General features: G+C 60.5%; 1 protein-coding gene across 2 annotated transcripts in view; it reads left to right on the top strand.

Annotated features, from left to right (window-relative positions):
* Positions 1–21,382, top strand: part of CHCHD6 (coiled-coil-helix-coiled-coil-helix domain containing 6) — a 130,419-nt gene that overhangs the window by 16,676 nt on the left and 92,361 nt on the right. For both annotated transcript variants that reach the window (XM_082414029.1, XM_082414028.1), the window contains exons 3-4: positions 2,530–2,602; positions 4,192–4,336. In XM_082414029.1, coding sequence (XP_082270155.1) covers positions 2,530–2,602; positions 4,192–4,336 — 218 coding nt within the window. The remainder of the gene's footprint in view (positions 1–2,529; positions 2,603–4,191; positions 4,337–21,382) is intronic.

Here is a 21,382-nt window from a genome sequence, read left to right as displayed (position 1 = left end):
CTCTGTCGTGTCCGTCACAGGTGAAGAAACCTGTGCTTTTCTCCAAGTGACTCCTGTTAACAAACACAAAGGAACAATAGAGTTTGAGTGGAGAATGTATGGTGCAGAAATATTAAGATACTACAAACAAGAAAAGTCCTCGTGGCAGCTGATTAATGAGAAGAGCTCGTTGATGAGAATCTGGGTCCCCCTGCTGTAACCTGAGGTGTGAGTTGACACTGATGGGCTGGAGGGGCCTGGCCGTGCGGGGCATGGATGCCGTCTTGACCCACAGTGAGTGACTGTGGCCTCACGTTGGAGCTGTCTTCTCCACCAGTCGGCCCCGTTTGGGTGCAAGCACGTAGGAGGACACGCCCTCGTGTCCACCCGGCATGTCCTGAGTGCCGGCCAGGGATGCGGTCATGAGGCGCGCGCTGGCACATGCAGGCAGGGAGACGGGGACCCTCCCCCAAGGCAGCCCAGCTCCCGTCAGGAGCCGCGTGCGCGAGCCTGTGGCTTACAGTGTCACGCGACAGTGCGACACGCAGCAGAAGCCCACAGAAGACGCCCTTGTCTTTTTCCAGGGGGTCATCCTCACTGTCTCTCCAGCCGGCTGGAGAGAGGGTTGAAGAGGCCTAACGTGAGTGAGCGAGCTGTAGAAAGGGGAGAGGCAGAAGGGACGAAGAGGGCAAAAATTGCTGAAATATGTCAGGCCACGTCAGTTTCAGCCTTGGAAGAGAAAAGAAGCATTTGTTTCAGTCTTGCTATGTTTGAGCAGTTTAAAAAGCAAGAAGAGTGGTTCATCTGTCATGTGGTTTTGGTTTAACAAAGTACGTTGCTGTTTGAGGGTGAGTTTTGAGTTTCTGAAGGCTGGATTCGTCAGCATGGGCGGAATGCCCTGAAGTGGACTCATTTTAAAATACTTTTACTTTTAAAATGCAGTGTTTGCTTTTACTTCAGTGATAGAACAAGATTAGAAAAAGAAGTTAAACCCTTACGCCAAACCATACCCCAAATGCGTGTCAGAGGAAGTCACAGACTGAACTGGGAGAGGTGAAGGCGAGAAGCTAGAGTGGCAGGTAGCCTCCTAACCCCGTATCAGGCGAAGAGACCTTCAGTGAAGGGGAAGAGTGGAGACTGTGACTGTCACAATTAGAGACGGTTGAGAAGAAATAAATGAACAAAGAGTGACAAACTAGGGAAGCAGAACCCACACGGAGTGAGCAGTGTTCATATGTAAAGAGTCCCTGAAGCCCTCTGATGGCTGCACGGAGAATGTGTACAAACGGTCAGAGAGGTGACGGGAGTCCCAGCTCCACGGGGGCTTGACACACTCGAACCGGCAGGATGCCACGGAGCGTGGGCGCGGGGGTCCGGCCACGGGCTCTGCGGTGGGTGAATGCGTTACTTTTGTAGTCGTGAAAAAGGAAAACTGTATAGAAAGCAGAAATAAACGTGATAGACCTTATGTCACTAGAGTTGTTGTAAGTCAGGCCCTAAGCCCAGGGAGCGTTCACGTCAGATCCACACCAGGCAGCGGTGCCTCCTGCACGTTCCCGGCCAAGGACCTGGCGCGGCCCCAAGGGCTGCCCTCCCCGGCCCAGCGCGCCTGCCCGGCCTTCCGGGAGAGGCGTGGGCCCGGGTGAGTCCCGGGGTGCTGTGCGCGGTGGGGTCCTTCCCGAGGGGCTGAGCCCCCCAGCCTCCGAGGTCAGCAGCTGAAAAGGTCCTGGGAGAAGCACCCCCTCCCGTCTTCCTCCCAAAGCCAAAAGGTCTTGGGAGAAGCACCCCGTCCCGTCTTCCTCCCAAAGCCTGGTTCTCCGGCCGGGTCTCGTGTGGCCCGAGTGGCTGAGCGTGGAGGCCTGCGATGGGGTGGAGGACATGTGACCAAAGCCTGAGCGGAGCGGGGACGCTGAAGCCTGGGGCAGTGGGGAGAACATCAGTGTCACGGCGCGGTGGGAGAGGAGAGTGAATTGGGTTTGCTCGGAGATCCCCACGTTCTTGGCCATGGGAAGGTAGACCTACTGCGACAGCTTAAAGAGCCCAGTACTACTAGAGGTGAAGCAGGTGAAAGGTTGCATAGATGTCCTTAAGTGGGGCGTTGGCCACATTCAGGATGAGAACCCTACAGAAAGGGGTCTGAGAGAAACAAGACGCGAGGAGCCTCCCCCCACAGCCCCCGCCCTGCCACGCCAGCCGAGACCCCGGGGCTATGCTTTCAGCTCGGACAGAGCAGAGCTTCCCGCAGCCGGTCTGGCCTCTGGGGAAGGTGACCTGGATTCCCAGTGGCCGCAGAGGGAGGAGGGGGGATTTGGATCACCGCACTCAGGTGTCCACGCTGACCCAGCGACCAAACCGTCCTATGCAGGAGACGGGCAGAGGGGCCTTCGGGCCACCCCTCTCCTGACCACAGAGTAAGGCTGTGTTCTGTGTCTGCCTGGGGCACATCCATCCATGGGGTGACGTCCTGGGCCCTTTCCTGGGTGACACTATGCCTCTGTCCGTCCGTGGGTTGCTGCTGATGGACCGACCTTTTCTTCTCCCCCTTTGCAGAGTCTAAATCGCCCAGGCCGGAGAGTGGCGGTGGCCGGCGGCCCTCGGGAGCGGAGGTGGATCTCCTCGAGAGGTAAGCCGAGGGCCCACTCACCCCGGCCCTGCGCTCCGGCCCGATGCGCCTTCCTCACCGGGTACCTTCTCCTCCTAAAGGCCGAAGTGTTTGCGTCACAAATGCCGTCTTATTTAGGTGGGATGCCAAGCCTGTGATTTAGGTGGCACTAGTCCCAGTGTTTAGATGAAGACACTCCCGGGTGTGGGAGGGCCAGGAGTAAATGGCCGAGTGGCCGCACTGCTAGCCTGGTGCGTGCCGCTGTGTTTGCAGGAGCTGCCTCTGCAGGACTGGCTCCAGGGTGTGGGTGGCCTCTCCCAGCACAGGCCACAGCCCAAGAGCTTCCCTGCCTGGGGACTGGTAGGCCAGCAGCCGGGCCCAGAGGTGCCCAGAGTGCACCGTGAGTCTCCAGGCCTTGGGGAAGGCGGAGCTGAGCGCCCCTGTCCCTGGGGTGTCGTCCGCGGAGCCCGGCGTGGAGTTGTCACAGCGCTGACTCAGTGAGCCGTCGGCTGGTACTGAGGGACCTCGTCTGCAGCCTCCGGGCCGTGGCCTCTGTAACAGGGACTCGGAGTTAGCGTAGGGGCCCCCCGGTCAACCACGGCTGGACGGCTCCCTCTGCAGGTCAGCCCAGCCATGGCTGTTCCGTGGTCAGGGGTCAAGACCCCACCTTCTGAGAATTTCCAGTCCTTAATCCCAAGAGGCCTCCCAAAAATAAATAACCAGAACCTTTTTAAAAAAATACTTTTAAAGAATTTTAAAACGTGGAAGTAACACATGCTAACGGAAGACTTAGGATAATACATATGAAAGGAAAAAACCTCCCGTCGATTCATCATCCCTTGTTAATATTTTGGACTATTTCTTTCAAATGTCTTCTTTCCTCTAGTTTAGGGTTATTTTCTCAAAGTCATGTAAAACTTTGTGTCTTGCTGTTTTTACCAGTCTTCTAATTATCTTGCATTTGTTACACCTCGTCGTAGGCGTGTTTATTGCCGAAGGCGCTGTATGTGTGTGCTCAGTTTTAGAGCAGCGCGTGGCACGGTGGGCCGCGTGGCGCTGAGGGCCTCACGTCTGGCACGTGCCCCCAGGCCGACCTGCTGCGGCCCTTCCACTGTGTGCATTTTCTACACCCTAATAAATAACACTTCTGAGAATATCTCAGGGCCAGTAACTTTTTTCTCTCTCTAGGATGATTTTATTAGGAAGACTGGAAACAGGTCCAAGGATAGGGACACGTTCAGGATGGAGAGCTGAATGTTTAAAAGGCTTCTGAGCCTTCCCGCCCGCGGGTGGGGGAGGTGGGCTGCCCCCCCACCCGCCCCTCTAAAGGAGCGGCTCGAGTGAGGGTTGATCCCCTGCCCCGAGGATCTCTCATTTGGCGTTTGGCTGTCTGATTCCTCACCTGGTTGTCAGGCCTCCTGCTCCCAATCTGTATTGTTCTGGCTGAGAAAGTGTCACACTGTCCCCGCACACGCCACTCCCAGGGGATTGTCACTGGTACCTGACCCTCTCTGGTGGCCGCAGCGTTCCACCAGCCTTCACATCCCTGGCCCCTGGCAGATGAAGCGAGCTGTGTCTGCATCTGCGTCTCCTGTCTCTCCCTGGCCCAGGTGTGACAGGGAGCAGGCCGTGGTCCAGGACGAGCTGCTCCAGGTGGCGACGAGGGACACAGAGGCGGCTGCCAAGCCCCGGAGCGCGTCCCTGCGGCAGGGGGAGGGCAGCATGGACCTGGAGACACAGCGGTCCGCCCAGCTGGTGAGTGTGGGTCCCTGGCTGGCCTCCTGGCTCAGTGGCTCTGGGAAACAGAGGTTGGCCCTGGAACCTGATGGGTCCGAAGTCCCAGCTTCTCCTCTGTGGAAAGGGTGTCTTTCCAGGGACCAGGAGCGGGGGTTCTTACAGCCCCGGCTCTGTCATTGATTTGCTTTGTGGCCTGTGGCCTCAGGTCTGCACAGTGGGAGCTGTATCGTTGGCTGCTGGGTCCCGGAACCTCATAGGTGTAAGTGCCGTGAGGACACGTGTTCCAGGAGGGTGCAGAGGGAGAGTACTGTGGGCTTGGGGCCTTGCAGCAAGCCAGAAACAGGAGGAGAAGGCCCCCTGGGTGCGGAACCGAGCTATCCGCCCGCTGGCTGGGCGCATCCTCCAGCCCCAGGCAGCGTCTCGGACCGTCCTGGTGGTCACACTCGGGCTTGCCTGCGGCTCGAGAGGAGGTGGTGAGTCGGGGGCCCAGCAGTGCTGGCAGATGGCGGAAGCACACCGGGACGGCTGTTGCCATTCTGGGTACATTTAACCGACGGGAGGTACCATCAGGGTCTTTCTGCTGTGGGTGCAGGCTGCGTGTCACAGCACGTGAGGTCCCAGTGCCCCAGGGGCCACCACGTCATCACAGCCCGGGTCCCCTCTCCTGCGGACCCGGTCGCGCTCAGCAGCGGGAGGAGGATGTTCCGGAAGCCCCAGCACAGGTCCTCTGACATCCCTCTGCCTGGACGGCGCCAGGGCCTGTGGCTGGGCCAGCCCTCCCTCGGCAGAGGGAACCGGGAGGGCTCCGCTGGCTGGAGCTGGGGCTCTTTTCTAATCACGTTTGCGGGGAGGTGGGGGTGGGCATCCGGGGGGAACTAGGACCGTCAGGAAGTATTAATTCTCTCAGTGGTGGAGTGTGGGGTGTTCCCACACATCCAAGGAATTCTCGACACCAGCCGCGTGTCCTACAGTTCAGATCAGTTGTGACACTGTCTACCCGCGGTGGCATCAGATCCCCAGGTTAAGGGCTTCATCCCACAGGGCTGCCCCCCCCGACCTCTCCCCCAACTTCGGATGCCAGTTGAAGCCAGGTTGTCACGTGTGCTTCTGACCCGCCAGCTGTAGATCAGAGGTTCCCACGACCCCCTCCTCAGGTTTGATTAACTTGCTAGAGCAGCGTGCTAGAGTAGAACTCAGAGGAACACTTTACTTACTAGATCGTAGGCTTACGATAAGAGATGTGACTCAGGAGCAGCCCGACGGAAGAGACGCACCGGGGAGGGCGTGGGAAGGGTCCCGAGCTTCCACGCCCCTCCCCCCACCCCACCCTCCTCTCCCAGTCTCCACGCCTTCCCAGCCTGGGCGCTCTCTGAACCCGCTCCTTCGGGGTTTCTCTGGAGGATTCCTTACGCGGGCGTGATTGGCTACATCACGGGCCCCTGGTGACTGATTCCACCTCCAGCCCCCCTCCCCTCCCGGAAGGTCAGGGGCTGGGACCCACGTTCCAGGCCTCTGATCACACGGTGGCTCCGCTGGCATCCAGCCCCATCCTTGGGTGGTTTCCCAGAGTCACCTCATCGACATAAGGAAAGACACCTTCATCCCTCTCAGCCCAGGAGATTCCAAGGGTTTCAGGAGCTCTGTGCCAGGAGCAGTGGACAAAGACCAAATACGTCTTTCTTATTATAAATCATGCTGTCGTGGCCGGGAATGGGGTGGGGAACAGCTGTAGCAGCATCTGGCACCACGTGCTCCAGAGGCCACGGCCGGGACACCGGGAGCAGCTCACCGAGCTCCACGGAAGGAAGCCGGATGGTGTGAGGGCGCCACTTGGACGCCCCCTCCCGGGAGGGAGAGCGGGCCTCTACCCAGATGTGCAGATCATGCAGCAGGCACGTGAGACACGCAGGTTGAACTGGGCCCTCGGGAAATAGCAGCAATGTAGCATCCTCGCCCCTGGGAAACTTTCAGCCTAGTGGGAAGACAGACTTGAACCAAAAACTGGAAACGGCCAAACTGTTACAGTGAATGTGAGACGGAGGCAAAGAGAACATGCCTGGGATGCAAAGGCCGTGGTGTCGGCTGAGGGAGCAGCTGGGCTGAGCCAGGCGGGCGGGAGGCGGCACTGGACGTGGTGAGGGTGAGCGAGCGCGTGCGCACCGCAGGAGGCCGCGGACGAGGAGCCTGCCCAGCGACGCCGAAACTGAGACGGAGCCCCGGGAGCTGCAGGGGTGGGGGCTGTGCTGTGACCTGTGGCCGCCTGGTGGAGAATCGTGATGCAGAGAGACACCTGGTGAGGACAGGCAGGCAGCCCGACAAGCTGGTGGGAAGGACCCAGGCCGGGGACGTGCAGGGTTCGTTGGTGTGGATGGAGCGAAAGCGTTGGCACCTGGGACAGTTACACAGTGGGCGTGGCAGCCTGCAGGGGTGAACTGTCACCTGGAATGTGGTCACCACAGCCAAAGGGATTCACAGCTTCCCTCCCTCCTACCTCCGGCTCAGGTGTGGCTTTCCTGGCAGGAAGGGTATCTTTAGAGGGAAGAAGACACACCCTGCCTGGACTCGCCCGGACGTCTGGGGGGACGGTGCCCTCTGCCAGAGCTCTGAGGACCCGCGGGGCCCGTGGCTGCCTTCACATTGCAGGTGCCCGTGACTCCTTGTTGGGGCCCCGCTTTTGATTGTTCAATGCCCACTTGCTCGTGCAGTTGGCGCCGCCATTCCCTTTTAGGAACTTACCTGCTTCCTGTCTTGTGTCCCTGGGTGGGATTGCAGCGGCCTCTTTCCCTGCTCAGGTCCAGGCAGGGTCTGGGCACATGGCCCAGGCAGCCAGTCACGCCCCGGCCCAGGACCTGCAGTGCTGGGTGAGTGGGAGGCCGCTGATGGGGAGGACCGCGTCCCACACCTCCACGTGCCCTGGGCATGGGCTGGGCAGACACAGAGAGACACGTGGCTGGTTTGGAAGGCGAGGTGAGGCAGCTCGGGCCTGCTCTGCGCGTTGCCCGGGCAGAGGTGAGCGAGGCCGCCGCCGTCACCTTCACTTGGTCGGTGTGGTCGCAGCTTCTTTAGTGGAGGTAGCCTCAGAACTGTGCTTTGCAGGGTTTAAAGTAAGAGCAGAAAGACGGGGAGAAGAACCTGAGGGGAGCAGAGAGGCTTTTCCCTCCTCCCCCGAGTGCCCGCCGGGCGGGACGAGTGCCGGGCGGAGTGCTGAGGTTGGATCCAGGCTGGGCCCGGGCTCGTGCCCCGACCCTGCACCTGCAGCCTCGTCTGGAGGGTGCTGAGCGCGCTGACATTTAGCATGCCCTTTGCTCTGACTTTTACAGTATGGACTTTGCAGTCCTCCTCTGCACGAGGGAATGACTGAGCTCATTACTGGGAAAAGTTCATAAAACTCATAACAAGGAAAGGTAATAATTTTTATAACCTACTCCTGAGGACCGAAGCGTTCCCGTTTCCTGCCCAGCGGCGCTGCGGTGAGCTGCCGAGTGTTGATGCGCGTTCCTGCGCGTGCGTGTGTCTGACCCCGAGTTCCTGTGCCCGAGCACAGTGAGGCCGAACAAACATCGGTGCTTGGAGCAGAGAAAGGTTTCTTGCAAGGAGACAGAGGGCTCAACCCCCCATCTCCTGAACTCCCCGAAGGGTTTCAGCGAAGTATTTTTCAAGGCCAGGTGAGGGAGGGGAGTCGCAGGGTATGTGATCAGTGGGTGCACAGTTCTCTCACGGAACATTGGCTGATGGTGGGGTAACAGGGTGGGGTCACAGGGGCCAATATCATCAGTCCTCCGGCTCCAGGAGGCCTGGGGGCTGCTCATGGTCATCAAGTAGTTACCATCTTCCATTTGGTGGGGATTTTCACATCTGTAAAACATCTCAGGAGTGTGCAATAGATACTGTTTTCTGGGCGCTTCTGAGAGGAACTAGAGCAGAGGAAGGGAAGGGCCTGCCCTGGGAAGGCCCCGTAGGGTCCTGCTCGGTGACACGAGGGCTGCGGAGCCTCAGGTGTAACTGGGGTGGAGGCCTGGGCGTCAGCGGGGCCTGTGTGACGTGTGCTTCCCTCTGAATCGGGGAGGAAGTTTGGAGCCCAGATCCCACGTTCCAGAGAGGAATATGAAAGAACAGAGCGGTTTCTTGGCCTCAGTCTTCTGGTGCCAGAGCTTTACAAACCCAGTGGATGGAGCAGCGAAGGCCTGGCAGAGCCGTCCTTTAGGGAGAGTGAGATTTACGACCCTGCCTGTTGGATTCCTGACACGTATTATTAGGAGTGTGAAATTGCAGTACACCTGATAGAAAGTAAAAACTTCCATCTCTTTTCTTTTCCAGTGAGCGATTCTTTTATGACGTTATGTATATGTTCTCTGGGTGCCTGTCATATGTCAGGCACTGGGTTAGTTTATTGATACATGGAAATAAGTAAGATATAGCTGCTGTCCCCGAGAGGCTCTGTGCTTAGGGGCGTTCAATGTTCTCACGAGTGGCCGCACAGAAGACCACATGATCCCAGCACAGCGCATCCCCTTCGGGAGGTGATCATCTAAGGAACAAGACGCACAGAGATGCAGGAGGGGAGAAGTAGAAAGAAAGGCTGTGGCTGAGGTCAAACCGAAAGGAATCTGCCCAGGCCCAGGAGGCTCCTGGTGTCTAGGGCCGTCCCTCCGCTGGCAAGCGGGGCCTCCACAGGCCTGGTGTAAGGGCCACGCCGCCCTGCCGCTGGCCACCCCCGCCCCTCCCACAGTCACATCTGCTCAGAGGGCGGGGGGAGGGGGGGTGTACTTCATTCTTTTACGGAATTGGAGCAGTCAGTTAGAAGGTGTAGCGTGAGGCCTCCTGGGTTCCTACTTTCCTTGTTCAGGTCAAAGTTAAAATCACTCGGCCTTGTGGTTAGAGGATATGACAATTTTTAGAGAAAGGAAAACTACAGGTAGGCTCGTGTGAAAACTGGTTCAACCATATTTTAAGCTGGTTACACACCAAAAAAAAACTTTGGTTTTATTTCTCATATACTTTATACAAACTGGGGGTGGAGGGAGGGCGTGAATCCAGACGCGGGCTAAGAGCTGGCACCACGTCCACGGCTGGCCCTCGGCGCATCAGGCCTGTGTCATGACGCTGCAGGGGTCGCGGGGACCGAGGAGGGAGCCTGGCACGAGTGTGGGCCCGTTAAGCCCGAGGTGGCGGGCAGGGCACAAGCAGGGAGGAGGGGGCACCTGTGGCGAGTAGACAGAGGGTGGCCCTTCCCTCTGAAGTGGGGCCGGCGCTCTGGGTGCCCAGCAAGGTGCCTTCGGTGCCTTCGGGTGAGAGGCTGGGGCTCCAGGGGCTTCGCAGCCCGGCCGTCTACCGGGTCTGAGGGGCCTCGGCCGGTAACGCCAGAGGCTGGAGACCCTCCTTAGTGCTGACCTCGTGGGGCAGATGGCCGACGTGGTGCCTTCCTGGTGCCACTGCTTCGTATTAGCAGGGCACGCGTCACGGGGCATGTCCGTTAGCGCCGGGGATGAGCACCGAGCCAATGGTGGGCTGGATCCAGGGCGCTGAGGGCAGCCTTCCCTCCTAGGCCTCTCCAGGGACTCGGCTGCTGGCCTCAGCCAGGCTCCTGGGCATCTGCGTGCCTGATGGGCCCCCAGGGCCTGGGACGCAGCCTCCCTTGGGGAAACGCAGCCGCGGAGGCTGACCTGGGCCGTCTGATGGGCACCGGGGCTGAGGTGGCACCTTACTGACCTCCCGCTTCGTCCCTCGTGAGGCCCAGGGCCTGGCTGAGAGTCTGGGGCCTTCCTGTCTTGAGTGGGTCTCTTGCGGCCTGGGCGAGCCCGACAGCGGGGGAGACCCGGCACCCCTGCGCTCACTCCATGCCCGTGGGTCCTGAGGGGCCGGCCCTCTGCCTGGCCCGCGGGTCCTGAGGGGCCGGCCCTCCACCTGAGCCCCGTGGGTCCTGAGAGGCCAGCCCTCTGCCTGGCCCGTCCTGGCAGCAGCCTGTTTCCTTTTTCTGCCCCTGGGGTGGAGCTGGGCCAGTGCCTGCCTGCTTCTATGCCTGCTCCAGGATGCCAGCAGGCTGGGGAGAGGGGAAGGCCATGGGTTATTTTAAGTCTGTTGATGTGGTTTATTCACATAGTCTTCGGGGAGCTACCATTCTGCCTGCTCCTTTCTGTGAAAAAAAGGAGCTACCATTCTGCCTGCTCCTTTCTGTTTCAGATTTGTCAATTAGCAGACTGTGTTTGCCTCTTGGGTAGATGCCATTGCTGGCTACTGGCAGGGTAAAGAATGGGAAAGAGCTTATTTGGCTGACAAACCCAGCAGTGGGACAGGGGAGAGTCTCAGGTCTTCAGTAACCCCCGTGTCTGCTCAGTGGCCAAGCCAGGTCCCCGTCTTGTGTGAGTGTCTGGGTCAGCACGGCATGTGCGCCCATCGGGACAAGTTTGGCTGTAACAGAAGCCCAGGTGCGGTGGCTTAAATGGTGGGGGCGTGTTTATTTCAAGAACAAGTCGTTGGGCAGAAGGCCTGGCAGGCACTGTGGCTCGCAGTAGGCTTCCTGTCCTCCTTCCCTCTTGATCCGGCAGCCTCCTCAGGGCTGCAGTGTGGCTGCTGTGCCTCCAGGCATCACGTCAGTTTTCCAGTTGTGAAGAAGGAAGGGCCCAAAGCCTTTCCTAGCGAGGTTTTTTTGTTTATGTGGGAGGGGCAGCCTCCCTAGGGGCCTCCTCGGCAGAATGGGGTCATAGGGCCACCTCTGGCTGGAAGCGGAGCTGTGGTGGTGATTTTAGGTGGACATTTGACACCCCCAGATCAAAGAAGGGTCTGGGTGCTGGTCGGGTGGTGGGCTGGAAGGCTCCCTGCTGTGGGACCTGGGGACCTGGGTGCAGAGTCTCTATGGACACAGCACAGCCTGCACCAGCCTCGTTTCCTCGCGTGTCCAGTGGGAACGTCTGGAGCTGCTGGGAGCAGGTGGAGCGTCCAGCTCGCCGTCTGGCTGGTGGGGGCAGGGGTGCCTGCTCCCTCTGCGTCCTGCCCGCCTCCCCCAGGATGAGGGGAGGAGGAGCTGCGTCTGGAGGAGGCAATGGGGGTGATTCTGTGCAGAGGGGACGCTGCACAGGGGCTGAGGTCCCGTCCTCCTTCCCGAGGAGCCGGCACCCCTCACCTGGGCTCCTTCGTTCTGAAGCCGACCTAGGCTCCCACGGGGCCCTGCGCTCTCCTGACTCCCAAGGGTGTGGGGTGGAGGGGCCGTGCTCTCATCGAAGCCCAGGTGGGAGTGCTTCCTGGGCCCCGGGCTCTCGTGAGGCTGAGGGAACCCGCTGCCCGCGTTCTTCCCCACGGCAGGCAGCGTATCCCACTGCTAGACGAGTCGGTAGGCTTTCTAAGGGAGGATTCCGGCGCCCTGTGCTTTGCTAGGACCGGGGGGCCGGGGGTGTGGCTACTGTGTGAGGCCTTTCCATGATGCCCCTGGGCCACACGGCCCTGCCGCCCTCTAGCCTGGGCTTGGCCCCATGTCCCTTTGCTCCTGCTAACTCTGCCCTCTGGGTCCTCCCCTAACGCACCTGGCGGTGTCTGCCCACAGGCCTGCACCCCTGCCCCGTGGCCTCTCCGTCCTCCCGCTCCTGTCCCTGGGCTGTCGGTGTGCAGCCAATGGATGATGGCACGGATAGGCTCTGGGTGTCAGACGGTGGGCAGCACAGACGTTTGTGGCCGGCCGGTGGACCCAGGGCCGCCCTTGTCTTCCCACTGACACGCTGGCCATTAATAGAAGCACATTGTGGGCGCCCTGGGGAATGTCAAGCGGCTGCAGGTTGGCGCGGGAGCCCATCGTGTGCTTACCCTCCTCGGGGAGGGTTCCTGAGCCTGGAGTAGCTGGTCTGTGGCGGGTGCCCCGTCTTCCTTTGTCCCTTCGACTGTCTGCGGGGCTGCCTTGGTGTTCACTCCAGAGCGGAGGGCTTTGCACCTCAGGGTTCTCAGCCCCAGCCGCTGCTGGGCCCCTGGACTGGGGCCGGGCCGGCCTGGGGGCCGCCGGGGGCCAGGTACCTGCCCGAGAGCCTCACCTCAGGCCGGGTCGCTTGGCCCAGTTTCTGGCCCTGGTCCCAGCCCCAGTGGAAGCCCCTTCATGACTGCAGGGGGCCACTGGGACCACTGGCTCCTCTTCCGGCTCTAAGCTTCCGGAGCTGTTTTCTTTTTTCGCTTTCACCTTGTCTCCTTGTTCTCCTTGAGACCGGCTGGTGCTGCCCCGGGTTTCATGACTGGGGTCTGAAGCCTGGGAGCAGATGACTCGCCGGAAGAGCTGGGTCTTGCTCTGGTCAGGGGTGGTCCTGCAGGAATCGCTGGGGGCTTGGGTCGACTGCGTTCTCCTCTGCTCCGCGTGTGGGGTCTTCCTGCACCTCAGTTTCCCCCCCAATATGGTGGTGGTGAGGATGCCCGCAGCTCAGAGGTGTAGTGGGGGTTAAACGAGGTGTATTTTAGCCTCTAGGAAGATGTCCGCACTTAGTCGGTCCTCAACAAAAACTGCATCTGGACGTTTCTCAGCCAGGCCTGAAGTGAAAGCCTTCCTCGCCGTCGGTTTCAGGCTCATGCTCCTCAGCTCCCCGGTCGTTGTTGCTGCTCTGCTGTCACGTGGGCTCTCGTGACCTTGACCTTCACCCCAGGTGTCTGCCTGACCCGGAAGGGTTCGCCCCCTCCTTCCCTTTGTCCTCCTGTCTGGCCCCACGCCTGCTTCCTGTGCACCTGGGCCTGGGCTCCCAGGGCCACTGCAGGGGGTCACACTGGGCCAGACGGTCTTGGGCTCTTGACTCCATCACTGCTGCTGGCTCGGCCCTCTCTTCGCCCTGTTCCAGGGGCCCCTGTGCCCCCCCACCCGGCGCTGTGCCGAGCCCTGTCCGCACCTGCTGGCCCAGTCCTGGCTGGACTTTCTTCATCCTGGCTTCGCCTCCCTCTCTTCCCCTTGGAGCTGCTCTGTCCCCTCCGCCTGCCGTCTGAAGTGCCCCCGCCCTTTGCTGCAGTGTCTTGAGATCAGAGTTTGCTTCTCAAACTCCTCAAAGTGTGCTTTTCACGGCCGTTGATACTCTGTTCTCAGAAACAACAGATCTGGTGACTCTCCTTCATGTTTCCTCCGTGGGGTCCTTGACACAGAGGAGCTGCCCTGTCCTTTAAATTCTCCTTCTGCTCCCCCCGCGCTTGCCTTTCTGCCTGCTCCACCCGCCATCCACCCGGTCCTGCCCTGCCAGAGCCTGTGGGCCGGTGGGAGAGGCAGACCCCGGCCAGTAGACGCTCACTGGATCACAACGAGGGAAGCGTGACGCGGCCGGAGGGCCAGGAACTCAGAGGACCAGCAGGACCTGCGTTAGACGGAGGTCAGCGAGGGCTTCTCTGGGGGGCGGACCTGGGAGTCAAGGCCTGGAGGAGCAGGAGGGGCGGGGCCGGGGGTGGGGTGGGGCGGTGAGCTGGGGAGCTGCCAGCGCAGTGTGGGGGCGGGGCAGGGCCACCGCAGAGGGGCTTGTGGGCGTGGGGGGCGTGCAGCTTGGGTGCAGTAGGGGCCCCCAGGGGGGTTTTCACAAGGTTCTGTATGGAGAACAATGGGAAGCCGCCACAGTCCTGCTGAGAGGCCACGGCGGCCTGGACAGCGGACGGCGGCCAGTGGGCGGGAGGAATGGGGGGAGGAGTGGACACGTGGGTGAGGGAGAGGAAGAAGGAAGGCTGGTGCGGGGGTCTCAGTGCCCCAGGGCGGCCCGAGGAGTGCGCACTCTCTGGCCTCCTGCCTGTCCCCATTCCCAAATAGGCGAGCTGCCCAGGGGGGTCCCGGTGTCCAGGAGGGCAGAGAGCAGGTATGTGAGGAGGAGGCCCCCAGGTGCTCCTCCTCCAGGTGACAGGCCAGGGTGGGGGGGTGGTCCGGCGGTTCCTTGTCCCAGGATGGGGAAGGGACCATAGTGCACGTGCCCACTCAGTAGTTTGAGGGCCAGACCCAGGCGCCCTCCTGGACGAGCCTCGTTGCCCAAGGTGGCCGCGTGGCCGTGCCTAGCTGCAGGCTGGGGACAGTGGGAGACCTGCTCTGGGGTCCCCACAGAGCCCCCCTCATCTGCTGTGCCCTGCCCTCTGCTCAGGGCCTGTGGGTATTGCCCAGACGGAGCCCTCCAGCAGAGCATGTGCAGAACAGCCGCCTTCCCCCCGGCCCTGGGCCCTCGGTCACTCGCCGTCACTGCTGCTGTGACAGCACTCCGTTCCGCACGTCCAGCAGCACCTGCGGCAGGCGCCGTGCCCCCAGCTCCGCCCGGACTCCACACGGCTGTGCGGGAGCAGAGGTGTCCCCGAAGAGTGGACTGTTTTTGGCTGTCCCTTCCCAGTGGCCATTGGCCGTCCAGGCAGCTGGCCTGGGGGCTTCCGCGGAGGCCTCAAACTTAGGCCTGTTGTTGTGAAGAGGCCCCGTTGGGAGGCTGAGTGTGCTGAGGCCCGCGGCTCTTCCCGGGCCACCTGCCCACGGTTGGGCCCCGGCCAGGTCTCACAGAGGAACGGTGGTTTCCAGCAGGTCAGGTGGAGTCAGACAGGGGAAGTCCTCCTGGGCTGGAGCAGGATGCGGGGGTGGGACTGAGGTCGGGTCCGAGCAGGCCCGGCCGCCGGTGCCGGAGTCGCGCGGGGGCCTGGTCCTGGTCGAGGACGGCCGCCTCTGCAGCGCGAGGCCCTGGCTCAGCCCCCGGTTCCCTCCCGGGCCCTCCCCTGCGAGTAGAGCCACGGGCTTTCGTGCCAACTCCCCCGCCCTAGCCTGAGCCTCGTGCATCCCGGTTAGCGCTGCCCCGCCTGTCGCCGTAAGCGGAAAGCCCTGTGGCAGGTGCTCAGCCCGCTCCCATGCTCACGCGGGATCCGGCGGCAGTGTCCAGGCCCAGCCTGCCCCCTCCTCCCGGGAAGACGCAGCTGACTGAGGGCGGCTGGTGCTCTGCTGACCCCAGCACAGCCCTCCTGACCTCCAGAGGCTCTGGAAGGCTGGCAGGGAGAGATGGACATGGAGGGTGGCCTCGTCTTTCTTGCCCTCTGGTTTTCCCTGGAGCCCCCAGGACATGGTTCTCCCTTTTGTCCACCCAGCGGGGCCCCGTGGGGCTGGCGTTCGCCCCCGGCCTGTCCTGGCACTTCCTCCCTCTTTCTCCCTGAGAAGAATTTGCCTGTGTTGCCCTAACTTGCTTCCTGTCTCTGCTCCCTTGGGGGAGCTGGGGATTCTGCTCCTTTGCTGGGCTCTCTGGCCAGAACAGTCCTGAGTTTCTAGGATCTTAGCGTGGAGAATTTTTAACATTTGGTTACGTCCAGCAGCTGGCATTGGAGGCTGTGGCCTAGCCTGGGCTCAGGAGCCAGACTGCCTGGGACCAGTCCTGCGTCCTGCCTGTGCTCCTTGGTCGTCAGTTAATCTCTCGCGTCCCTTCTCTTAAAGGGGGCAGTCGTGCCTGGTCAGTCCCTAGGTTTTCTGCAGAGTCTCGAGATAATGCACGGAAAGTGCTGGGGGGTACTTGGCACACGGCAGACTGAACGTTGCTCTCGCGCGGCTCAGTGGGGGCAGGGGTGGGGGGCGCGTGAGTCCTGCTGTCCCCCCCGCCCCAGATGCGCCCCTCACGCCTCACGAAGCTCCCTCCTTTGAGGCCCTGGAAAGGGGTTTCTGTTCTGAAGAGGTCACGGCCGGGTTTGGACCAGACAGATCTGGTCCCTGGTACCTTCCGTTGCATTGCCTGCGCTCAGGGGGCTGGGGGTTCAGGTCGGTGCTGCTTGTGCGGGTTTGGGAAGGTGGGGAAGAACGCAGCGACCCCATCCTGCTTCTCATCCCGTCACGGGAGCGGGCGGAATGACTGTGGTGTTACCACAGCCAGCATCCTCGTGCCCTTGGTGGTTGGAGCCTGAGGCCGAGTCCTGGAGCCTCTCCCTGTCCTGCATGTTGGGCCCACGAGGTGGCAGTCCTGGGCCACGCTGGCTGGGAGGCCGGCTGCGGGGAGCAGGCCTGGGCGGGAGGAGGGCCTGGATCTAGCTGAGGGGCTTGAAAGGCCCCTCGTCCTGCCTGACCTTCCCCTGCCCCCTTCACCTTCTGCCGGGAGATCTAGGCCTCTGTCCGTCCCCAGGCCTCCCTTTGTTGTGCTGTTCTGGGGGCTGGTCCCGATCCCCCAGTGGGGCTGCCCAGAGGGACAGGGGTGCATCCTGTCTTCCCGCCCGGTGGGGCTGCCTGGAGGAGGGCTCCCCTCTTCTCCTGCTGTATTCTCACCCAGAAAGTCGCTGGCGTCCTGTAGAGGAGGGACAGCGGGGACCAGGTGAGGGATGGGAAGCGTTGGGGTTTCCTGCTGGGCTGAGCTGCGCTCCCGCTCGCAGCTGCCCGCCGCTTTGCTCCTGGAGCAGCTAAGTCCCTGCTTTCCTGGCCACATACTGAGATTGGGGCCAGAGAAGAGTCTGCGGTCCTCGTCCCGGTGGTCTTCCCAGCTGGCAGACGGAGGCGACATCGGGTTCCCTCCACAAGCACCTCTTGCGGGGCCAGGCCACCGCACATGCCTGCTTCTCAGCTCCCTTTTGCAAAATGAGCAGATTCTGACTTTGCTGTGGGTGGACAGATGCTGCGGTTTTGGCAGCGCTGGGATGTTTCAAGGTCTGGGGAAGTCAGCTAACAGCACCGACTGGAGCTTCCCACAGCAAATAGCTGTTGGGCTTCAGGACCCTCCAGCTGGCCTCCGAAGTCAATTGGCAGAAGGTACCTACCTTCAGTTGACTTTCCTGCTGAAACCAAGATCCTGGGGGCTCCTGCTGCCCTTTCCCGGAGGCCGAAGAGGAGGGGTCTGCAGGCGCTCAGCTGGGGGGCTGCGGCCCCTGCTCACTTGCCGTAGCTCCTTCCAGGCCACTGGCCGCCGGGGTGGGTCCTGGACAAACACTGCAGAGCTTGTGAGTCGGGACCTTGTCGGGCCTGGAGACCAGCACCTCCTGCCTCTCTCTCACCTCCCCTTCCTCCAGCAGACAGGCACTCTGCCCAGAGCCTTCGTGGGCCGCCTTCCACACCGGCGGGGAATCAGGGCCTTTGGGCTTTCTTCTCTCTCCCCCCGTGGGCCATGGCGCTCCAGCGTGCGTCTCAAGTCAGAGCCCCCGGACCTGGGGCCACCCGAGAGACCCAGCGGGGCGTCTTCCCTGGGGGTGGGGGATGGTGTCCCGGTTCTGGGTGGAGAGTTCCCGGCAGCACAGACGTCCCTGTGGCCCTGGGCTTTAATCTCCGTTTACAGGGACCTAGGCCATGTCAGTCCATAAAAGAATCACAGCGGGGGCTTCCCTGGTGGCGCAGTGGTTGAGAATCTGCCTGCCAATGCAGGGGACACGGGTTCGAGCCCTGATCTGGGAAGATCCCACATGCCGCGGAGCAACTAGGCCCGTGAGCCACAATTACTGAGCCTGCGCGTCTGGAGCCTGTGCTCCGCAACAAGAGAGGCCGCGATAGTGAGAGGCCCACGCACCGCGATGAAGAGTGGTCCCCACTTGCCGCAACTAGAGAAAGCCCTCGAACAGAAATGAAGACCCAACACAGCCAAAAATAAATAAATAACTAACTAAATAAATAAACCCAAAGTTTAAAAAAAAAAAAAAAAGAATCACAGCGGACAGAGTGACAGGTCTCTGAGCCATAGTCTGCACGGACCGGAGAGGGAGGTGCTGAGTTGTAGAAAAGCCCAGAACATCCACCTGTGTTACTCAGACCAGTTGTGTGGCCTCGGTGCCGTGTCTGCGGGCGTCAGTGTCTCCACCTGTGCCGGGGCCGGGTGCCCCTTCAGAGCCTCCCTCGGGAGACGTGCCAGCAGCCGGCTCAGGGTCAGGCCCGCACAGCGTCTCCTTCAGCCCCTGCGCCCGCGCGCGGCCCGTGGAGGGTGTTCAGACCCCTGTGCGCGTTGTGCCGGAACACCCCGTGGCCCCCCTGGGCTGAGCTCCTTCTGAGGTGCTGGCTGTTGGCGGAGGAGGGAGCTGGGGCAGGAGGCCAGCCCGTCCAGGAACATTCTTCCTGGCGTTTCCTTTCCAGAGTGGGCAGCTTCGAGTGGCTCAGCTGCCAGATGACAATCCTGTGTGCTCTCCCTAATTGGTGTTCAGGGGAGATTGATTTTTGCCTGTGTCACTGCTGCTGGAGCCCCGACGCCTCTCTCCTCAGGGACTACGTACCTCCAGATGAATTTTGTTTTCAGCCACCGCAGCATCCATCCTCCACTTTTCTAGAAGGACGCGTTTAGGAGAGATGAAGGTAGGTACCTTCTGCCAATTGACCTTGGAGGCTGTCCCTTGGAAGGGTCCCAGGAGAGAAGCTGACGGTGGACGAGCAGATGGCCACCAGCAGGAAGTGAGTCTGTGGCCAGTCTTCCTGGATCTGAAAAGTGGTCATCTTCTAGACTCCTGGGGAAGGGGGTCTGCAGGAAAGTCAGAGCCCCTGAGCAGACGTACGAGACCCTGCCAAAGGGGGAGCCAGGGCAAGCGCAGGGCAGACGTCAGGCGCAGAGGGCACCAGGAGGGGACTGAGGAGGGGAAGGGTACAGGAAACTCCAGCTCTCCGCACGGTCGCCCTGGCTGGCTCGCGGCGGATGGACGTCGGCGGGGAGGGGTGTGCAAATGCAGACCATCGGAGCTGGGAGCAGGTTCCCAGCCTGTCACTGGGTAGGGGACTGAGGCCCAGATGAGGTGGTGGTCCTGTCCAAGGACCTGAGCTGGTGCCCGTGTCTGAAAGCCCCTGGCCTGTGTCTTGGGCTCTGGGCTGGCCGCGCCGGCTGGGGTCATCTCTGAGGCTGGGCTGCACACGTGGCCTCAGGAAGTGTCTCTCACACCGTTCCTTGAAATCTGGTAGTTTCCCTGAGCTCCCCAAGGATTCTGCAGTATATCTGTATTTGAGTCACTGTAGCTCTGTTTTTGGCAGCCTGATTATTTAGGCCTGACAGGTAGGCACAACTGTCTCATTAAATGCAGATATATTTGTGTGGCTTGGAAAAAAAAAATGGAACATTCCATTAGTCTAAAAAAAGAATACCGGTCGTTCCTTTTATTCGTAAACTCAGTGTATTAGAATTTGCTGTCATGACATGTATGAAGTGGAAACGAAGCCTCTCTTGTCCCTCGTTGCTGTGATCTGCTCAGGTGCTGGGTGCTGTGGTGCGTCCCGGCGGGTGTGTGTGCAGACCCTCCTGTTGCCGGGGCAGGGACAGGCTCTGCAGACGCTCCAAGGCTCAAGGGCCCCTGGCCCAGAGCCCTGCAACAGGGCTGGGCTCTAGGCGACATCCCCCCGGGCGTGTGACAAAGAAGGAAAGCAGGGGATTGGGTTGGAGAGTGGAGGACAGGTGTGCTTTTCTCTCTTCTGAGGTGGAATTCAGGTCACACATTTTAAATTTAATTCAGCGCATTTCCTGCATTCACATTCTTGTGCGACCATCACCTCTACGTAGTGGCAGAACATTTCCGTCACCCTTGCGCGGCTCTTGGGTGTGCTGTTTCCTATGGGACATAGCCTATGAGCAGGGGCGGGCAAGAAGTGAGGAAGCGACCGGGGAGGACCTGGGGCAGAGCTTGCCCGGTGGAGGGGACGGCGAGTGGAGCGGAGCTGCTCTGGGGACTCAGAGGCCTGACCGGGAGGCCAGGAGCTGGGCACCGAGCAGGGGGAGGGGGCACTGGAGGCGGGTGGGGGCCTGCGCGGCTGGCACCTTGATCCGGTGGGCATGCTGCAGGCACTCAGTAGGTGCTGCTTCCTCCCCGGCTGCCCCCCTGGGTCCCGTCATAGCTCCTTGTTTATCTCAGTCTGGTTACCTGCGTATATCCTGTTAAGCGAGGCAAGCAGGCGTGACGTGTGTTTCGTTTGTGTCCTGCTTCTGCAAACTGACTAGTGGTCACACATCTCTACCTCTTCCTCCCATTTGTTTCCTCATGGATAAAAATCTTAAGAAAACATCAAACAGTGTTTACGATTTCCTTGATAAAATTGCAGTTCTACTTTTCTTGAGGGCATTGCCTCAAGAAAAAAAAGATATGACCTATCTGGCGAAGGTCCAGGGAAAGAGACCTAAAATTAGTAAAGCAGGGGTGAGGTGGTGGGGTGAGAAGGAAGCAGGGCTTCTCTGGGAGCAGTGCTAACAGCGGGGCTCCTGTGCGCCGTCAGGCCAGGGCTGCGTTGTTCACAACGCACGGACTCCTTCACCAAACCCAGACCAGGGCCAGGAGGGGTTTCTCCAAGATTGAATGGGAAGTGCTGGTCTTACTGAGCACAGGGCATCTTGGGGGGAACACCATGAGGCGGCACACGCCAGAAACCTGAGCCAGTTTTAAGGAAAGTTTAGATCACAAGTGGCTGAGCAGGCTGCAGAAACAAGTGAGAATTGGCAACGGAACACAGCAGGGTGCGGTGCGGACTCACGGGGCCCCTCCCAGCCGCCCGCTGCCCCGCGTGCGGGCCCGGGGGTGCCGCGCTGGAGATACGGGGCTTATGGGAACTTTTAAATGTCAGCAAGTATTCAGACTGAAAAAAAGAAGAGGAAGGAGTTGGAGGAGAAAGAAACTGTGGTATAAACAGGACCAACCTAGAGGCTGAATATGGTCCAAGGCCCACTGACTTCCAAACTCTGCTTTGGATGAGCCTCCCGTCAGGTCTTTCGGGGGAATGCAGGCCGTCAGTAAGTTTACGAGCTGCAATTCAGGACCGGGTGGACTCTTCTAAAAGCCCTCTGCGGCCCCATTGTAACCTTAAGTTTGTCGTCTGTAAAACAGGCCACCAGGAGCCTTAAACTGTTGATTAAAAGGCGCAGTTACATAGAGGAGACCCTCGGCGAATTGACAGATCTTCCCGTGGCCATCCGTGCCCGTCAGCAGTGCTGCCCGGTGCCCCCTCCAGCCTGCAGCCGTCGGCTATTTTTAGCTCTTCTGTAACCCCGTTAAACCATACTCACCTCCCCGGGCCACTGTATGTTTAATTATGTAAATGGCATCACAAATCACTGTGGTGCTGAACTACATCTCATTTCTCAGAGCAAATCAAAGCACGTTCCACCGTGTCTTGTTGATCATCCATCCCGCCTGGAAGTAGGCGCAGGGCAGGGCGGCGGCTTTCTGCTCGGGAAACAAGTCGGGGAGAGGGTGGTGTGT

This window comes from Balaenoptera physalus (assembly GCF_965194825.1).
Source record: "Balaenoptera physalus genome assembly, chromosome: 11".
NCBI lineage: Eukaryota > Metazoa > Chordata > Mammalia > Artiodactyla > Balaenopteridae > Balaenoptera > Balaenoptera physalus.
The sequence above is the reverse complement of the archived record's forward strand: the minus strand, read 5'-3'. Positions and strand labels throughout refer to the sequence as shown.